General features: G+C 53.7%; 2 protein-coding genes across 2 annotated transcripts in view; both read right to left on the bottom strand.

Moving 5' to 3' along the window:
• RBM8A (RNA binding motif protein 8A) overlaps nucleotides 1-1,803 on the bottom strand; it is a 4,628-nt gene extending 2,825 nt beyond the window's left edge. Inside the window, exons 1-3 of the mRNA XM_014959594.1 lie at nucleotides 1,700-1,803; nucleotides 688-747; nucleotides 398-475 (exon numbers count right to left, since the gene is read on the bottom strand). Of these exons, the coding sequence (XP_014815080.1) occupies nucleotides 398-475; nucleotides 688-747; nucleotides 1,700-1,766 (205 nt within the window). The 5' untranslated portion in view covers nucleotides 1,767-1,803. The remainder of the gene's footprint in view (nucleotides 1-397; nucleotides 476-687; nucleotides 748-1,699) is intronic.
• Nucleotides 1,804-4,408: 2,605 nt separating this feature from the next.
• Nucleotides 4,409-6,682, bottom strand: part of LIX1L (limb and CNS expressed 1 like) — a 14,832-nt gene continuing 12,558 nt past the window's right edge. The window contains exons 3-4 of the mRNA XM_014959593.1: nucleotides 6,301-6,378; nucleotides 4,409-4,796 (exon numbers count right to left, since the gene is read on the bottom strand). Coding sequence (XP_014815079.1) covers nucleotides 4,554-4,796; nucleotides 6,301-6,378 — 321 coding nt within the window. The 3' untranslated portion in view covers nucleotides 4,409-4,553. The remainder of the gene's footprint in view (nucleotides 4,797-6,300; nucleotides 6,379-6,682) is intronic.

Raw genomic sequence — 6,682 nt, 5'->3', positions numbered from 1 at the left:
ACAAGAGGAAATGGCCTCAAGTTGCACCAGGGGAGGTTCAGGCTGGATATTAGGAAACATTTTTTCACTGAAAGGGTCATCAGCCCTTGGAATGGGCTGCCCAGGGAGGGGGTTGAGGCCCCATCCCTGGAGGTGTTCAAAAGCCGGGTTGATGTGGTGCTGGGAGGGATGGTTTAGTGATGATGCTCCTTGTTTGTTGTGGGGGTGTCTATTTTTGTCAGTTTGGTTGATGGTTGGACAAGATGATCTTGAAGGTCCCTTCCAACCTAGAAGATTCTGGGATTCTGTGATCTTTGAGGTCCCTTCCAACCCAAACCATTCTATGATTCTATAATTCTATGTTTCCCCATTGTCTCCCCACGGTGAGGGCTGGGGAGAAGCCCCCAGTGATACTCACACCTCTGTGGGCCTGGTTCATCCCCATCCTGCTCCACGCTGTCGTAGTCCTCGCGCACGCGGGCCCGTGAGCCCTCCTCTGGGCACAGCAAAGGGAGAGAGGGAGAAGAAGAGAAATGGGCAAGTGGTGCCATCACTCAGACAACCACAAACCCATTTAACTCCCCCAAAAAGAACAAAGGCGTCCGGGGGTTCACACCATCCCCCTCTCCCGAGTGTTTAGGGTGAAGTGGGAGAGCGAGGGGTGAAAAGGTGGGTGCAGGAGGGTTGGGTGCATCGGGTGCTCCTCACCTGAGCCGAAGCCTCGACCTTTCCGCTTCTTGGCTTTCTCCTTCAGCTTGTGGATGCTCTCTGCGGGGAGAGGGGAGCGGGTCAGGACCGGGGAGGGGACACAGATCACGGCCCTGGGCTGGGCAGGACCCCCCTGGGCTGGGCAGGACCCCCCTGGGTCGAGCAGGACCTCCGGGCCCAGCAGAACCCCACAGAGAGGGGCAGGAACTACCCCCCAGGATGGATCAGGTCCCCCTCAGAGCAGGAAGGAACCTCAACCCGGACGGGACAAGACCCCCTCGGGCTCAGCAGAAATCCCCAGAGCAGGGAGGACCCTCCCGGGGCCGAGCAGGACCCCCTGGGAGTGACCAGGTCCCTCTGAACCAGGCAGAAATCCCCTCCAGGGCCGACAGGAGCCCCCCAGGACCGAGTAGGAGCCCCCCAGAGCAGGCAGGACCCTCCCGGGGCCGAGCAGGACCCTCAGGGACCGATCAGGTCCCCCCGGACCAGGCAGAAATCCCCTCCAGGGCCGACAGGAGCCCCCCAGGACCGAGTAGGAGCCCCCCAGAGCAGGCAGGACCCTCCCGGGGCCGAGCAGGACCCTCAGGGACCGATCAGGTCCCCCCGGACCAGGCAGAAATCCCCTCCAGGGCCGACAGGAGCCCCCCCAGACCAGGCAGGACCCCCCCAGGGCACAGTAGGAGCCCCCCAGACCAGGCAGGACCCCCCCAGGGCTGGCACCGAGGCCTGTGGGGAGCGGGGGGGAATCGGGCCGGGCCTGGGCAGCCCGAAGTGGGGACGGGACCCGTCAGGGAGCGGCGGGACGGGCCCGAAGCCGGGGTAACGGAACCGGGCGCAGCGCTCCGAGCTGAGCCGCGACGGGGAACGACACGGGAAAGGGGGTAACAGGCCCCGGGGGGAGCGGGAGAGGCGGGGAGCTGGGCCCCAAACGGGAAGAGGCGGGACCCAGAGGCGAGGGGGAGCCGGGCGGTGGATCCCGGCCGTTAAAGGCCAGCGCTAACACTGCCCTCACCGTCGCCATCCTCGTCCATGGCGAAGTCCTCGCCTCCCGCCTCATGAAGATCCAGCACGTCCGCCATCTTGCCGCTCTCTCTGCCGCCGCCGCCGCAAGGCACGCCGGGAAACGCGCCGGAAGCGCCGCCATCTTGGGAAGGGATGCGTCACGGAAGGGACCTCTCCGCCATCTTGGGGAGGTCAGAGCAACCCGTCCCGCCCGAGCCGCCATGATGGGAAGGGTGAGGCGCCTCATCACCCCTCCCCAAACTGGGATAAACTGGGACCAGACTGGGACCAAACTGGGCAATCTGTCACTCCCCGGGGTGGTACCAGCCTGGTTGCTCCCGAGTTACGAGCCCCCACGAAGGGAAGATCCCTGGGAAAGGTTGAGGCCACAGTCGGGCCCAGATGAAGAAAGAAACCACCACAGCAACCCCAAAAATCTCTGGTTTTATTGTATAAAATCAGATGTACAAAGATTTATCCTGTCAGCTTTGCATTTCATTACCCAGCCCCAACAAGGAGAACAACTCCTTTTTATATCCTAAAAAACCCAGATTGGTTCATTTACCCCCTTCCCAGAGGAACCGGAGACTGAAAATTGGTGCCCCAAGTCCCCAGAAATTTAATTTATAGTTTTTTTCTCAGGTCAGGGAATACAATTTTTTCCTCAGGTCAGGGAATATATTTTTTTTCCTCTTCCCTTCCACTGAGACCAAGAGAAATGCCATAATTCTCCCCGATTTTGATGGGGGGGGGAGCGTGGGTGACCCCACAGAGGGGATTCGCGGAGAGTTTTGCTAAAAACATGAAAATCCCCACACATAAAAGCCACAAAAAGAAGGAGTTTTGGGGCATTTCCCTCCTTTGTGGGGCTGGGATGTGGGATAAACGACGGCATCACCCCCCAGGACGACACCAAGCCTGGAGCAGAGAGCGAGTGAGTAAATTCCAATTTACTGTAAAAAAAACCCCAAAAATGACACTGTAAAAAAAAAAAACCCAAAAATGACAAAAAACAAACTTCCCACCATTTACAATCACATTTATAAAGGCGTTAAACATTAATACTGTTGTGTAAAGAGGCTGCATATAAAAAAAATATATATAAAAAACCCCAAAATATGCTCGTTAGGACGAGGATACAAAACTAAATACCTACAGATAATGTGAGTTTTGTTGTTGTTTTTTTTTTTTTAAAAATCTCCGTTTTAAAACAAAAAATATTGCTGGAATTCCCAGGGGCGGCTGGATCCGGGAGCCCGAGGGTTTGTACCGGAGAAAAAAACAAACCAGAAAGTTCAAAACTGAGCTGAAAAAAGGCAAATTTAGGTCTGTCTTCAAAGGAAATTCCCCTTCGGCCACCGCTGCCTCCCCTGGGATTGGGGAATGACCTTGAACTTGAGCTGCAGGAATATTTTAAAGTCAGAAAGGGCTTTTTTTTTCTTTTTTTAAACTCTAAACATTATATAGATTTAGTAGTGTTAGGTATAGAAAGAATAAGGAATTATTTGTTTAAAAAAATAGTGCATCTAGAGGGTTTTGTTGCAGGAAGAAGCTCCGAAGGGTTTTGCTCATCCCTCGCCCCCTTCCCTTCCTCCCCTCGGTGAGATCTGACCTGAACTGCTCAACCTACCCAAAATCCTAAGAATTCACCCCAAAACCTGTTATTTTTTGGCTGTGGAGGGAGCTGGGGGGTGTAAATCAGACACAACGAAGGGTCAGACCCCTTTTTTCTGAGGACAAACCCTCGTCAGAGCTTTGGGTGGTGGGGGCCGGCTCTGGATTAAATACATTTTTTTGTTAAAAAAAAGGCTTAAATGCAGTTTTTTAGTTGCCAAAGCCTAAAAAGCTGAGTTTTCCCCTTCCTTATTGCTCCTGAATTCTGAAACTCTGGCACAGAAACCTTCCTTGGAAAGGCCAAGGTTGACATTTGGTTTGGAAGCTGCTCCTTCCTTGCGAGATATTTCCCCCCCCCTCAAAAAAAAACCCACTAACGCTCCGTTTCCAGCAAAATCAACTGGGATTTTGGTCTGGGATTCATGGGATTTTGGGGCATTTCCATCCAGCCAGACTGGGCTGAGCAGAGGGATGTGGAGAGGATGGAAAAGCTGGAGGCTCCATCTGGCGTGGATTTAATTAAACTGCCAAATCCAATCCGTTAATAACACCAGGGCTTCCTAATTAGTAATTAGCTGAGTTATTTACTCGGAGAATAAACTTTTCCAGGAGGGAAAAGGAGAGCAGGGAAAGCCACAATCACCTGAAAAGGTGAGGGTGAATCCTGCTCCTGGAGGGGAGGGACTGGAATGTGGTAGAATTTACCAAAATCCCAATTTTTAATCCCTTTTCCACACTTGGGAGCATTTTCCCCCTCGTAGTGTTAAAGAGGTGGTATTGGTTAATTGGGTTTGTTGGGTTTTTTTTTTTAATTAGTGTGTTCATCAAGGAGTTTTGAGACCCCTCCTCTACTATAAGAAGCAAAAATAATAATAATAATTAAAAAAAAGAAAAAAAAAAGCAGGTGTGGGTGCCAGCAGCTCCAGGGAACAGCAGCTTTCTGGAAGGAAGTGGAATTTCAGGATTTCAGGGAATGCTGACTCTGTAGTACCAACGGTTTTGGGGGGAAATACCAAAAAGGCTGCATTTTTAATGCCAAAAAAAAAAAAAAAAAAGGGAACGGGAGGGGTCTGGAAGCAAGTATTAAGGTTTAAAAAATCTGTACAAGAGGGCTTTTTTTTTTTTTTTGCCTTTTTTTTTTTAAAAAAAAAAGATCTTTAAAATGTGCAAACGGGCCGGAAGAGGCGGTAACATGCTTTAAGGTGAGGAGGGAGGGCTCAGGGAGTTGAGGGGGGGGACAAAAAAAGAGTCTAGCAGTTTTGGGGGTGCGTGCCCCCCAGCTGGCCGGCCGCCAGCATCAGGATGTCTTTCTTCTCCTTATGGAAACGTAGCTCCTTCCCGGCCAGCCGGGCTTCGTCCAGCTCTCTCTCCGTAGAAGCCAACTCTCTGGAAAGAGCCCCCGGGTTGGTTTGTTCCCTGTTCACCCAGTCCATGGCCATCTGGTTACGGATGTCGTCGTCCAGCGCGCGGTGGGAGTAGTGGGCCAGGACCTCCTGGGGACAAGGGAGAGAACCACGGGATGGTTAGAGTTAGAAGGGACCTTAAAAGATCATCTAATTCCATGGGCATGGACACCTCCCACCAGCCCAGGTTGCTCCAAGCCCCCTTCAACCTGCCCTTGAACCCCTCCAGGGATGGGGCAGCCACAGCTTCTCGGGGCAACCTGGGCCAGGCTCTCACCACCCTCCAAATAAGGAATTCCTTCCCAAAATCTAACCTCAAAACCCTTCCCCCTTGTCCCATCGCTCCCCTCCCTCATCAAGAGTCCCCCCCCATCTCTCCTGGAGCCCTTTGAGGGACTGGAAGGGGCTCCAAGGTCTCCCCGGAGCCTTCTCTTCTCCAGGCTGAATCACAGAATGGTTTGGGTTGGAAGGGACCTCAGAGACCATCTAGTTCCCCCCCTGCCCTGGGCAGAGCCACCTCCCACCAGCCCAGGTTGACCAAAGCCCCCTCCAACTTGACCTTGAACCCCTCCAGGGATGGGGCAGCCACAGCTTCTTTGGGCAACCTGGGCCAGGCTCTCACCACCCTCCAAATAAACCAGTTCTTCCCAATATTTCACCTCAATCTCCCATTTTTCAGCTCAAAACCTTTTCGCCTTGTCCCATCGCTCCTCTCCCCAATCAAGAGTCCCCCCCCCAGCTTTCCTGGAGCCCCTTGAGGGACTGGAAGGGGCTCCAAGGTCTCCCCGGAGCCTTCTCTTCTCCAGGCTGAACCCCCCCAACTCTCTCAGCCCCCTCTCCCAGCATCTCTGGGGCCTCCTTTGGCCTCATCCAACAGCTCCATGTCCTTCCTGTGCTGAGGACTCCAAAGCTGGACACAATACTCCATTTGGGATCTCAGGAGCGTGGAGTAGAGGGGGAGAATCACCTCCCATGACCTACTGGCCACACTTCTTTTGATGCAGCCCCAGATGAGGGTGGCTCTCTGGGCTTCCAATGCATCCCTACTGGCCACACTTCTTTTGATGCAGCCCAGGATGCAGGTGGCTCTCTGGGCTTCCAACGCATCTTGCTGGCTCCTGTTGAGCTTCTCATCCACGAGCACCCCCAAGTCCTTCTCCTCAGGGCTGCTCTCCAGTCCATTCTCTACCCAACCTTGGGATTGCCATGACCTTGCACTTGGCTGTGTTGAACCTCATGAGGTTCCAGCCTGCTGAGGTCCCTCCAACGCATCTTGCTGGCTCCTGTTGAGCTTCTCATCCACGAGCACCCCCAAGTCCTTCTCCTCAGGGCTGCTCTCCAGTCCATTCTCTGCCCAACCTTGGGATGGCCATGACCTTGCACTTGGCTGTGTTGAACCTCACGAGGTTTGCACGAGCCCACCTTCTCCAACTTGCCCAGGTCCCTCTCTGGATGGCATCCCTTCCCTCCAGCGCGTCGACCGCGGTGTGAAACGGGGCGGTTTAGGAAAGATGAGTCACCAGATGGGAAACACGGTGCTAAAACTTAAAAAAAAACCCTTAAAAGATGCTGTTTAGGAGGCAGCTGGACTCACCTGCCGCGAGCACTGCCTCTCCCGCATGGCTTTCAGGCTGCCATTCCAGTGCAGGAGCTGGAAGACCGTCATCAGCTCCTGAGGTGACAAAAAGGGGGGGACAGTCAGGCCACGGAGGAGCACGGGGATGAGGGTTCAGCCTCACCAAGGGGTTTGCAGCTACAGGAGCAAGGAGGAGAGAAGGATTTTGAAGCTTCAAGCCCCGGTCCTTTGCGATTGGGAGGGATCACAGAGGACATTTGCAAGCTCTGGGGGCTGTAAACAAAAAGGTTTCCAGCCTTAATGAGTTAAGATTTAGCAAAAAGGCAAGAAAAACCCAGAAGCGGGGAGGGGGAAAGCACCAAACGTCCTTGGGGCTGGGATTCAAGGGCAAAGCCCAGCT

The sequence above is a fragment of the Calidris pugnax genome, unplaced genomic scaffold (assembly GCF_001431845.1).
Source record: "Calidris pugnax isolate Ruff unplaced genomic scaffold, ASM143184v1 scaffold460, whole genome shotgun sequence".
NCBI lineage: Eukaryota > Metazoa > Chordata > Aves > Charadriiformes > Scolopacidae > Calidris > Calidris pugnax.
This window is presented reverse-complemented; position numbering and strand designations above follow the sequence as displayed.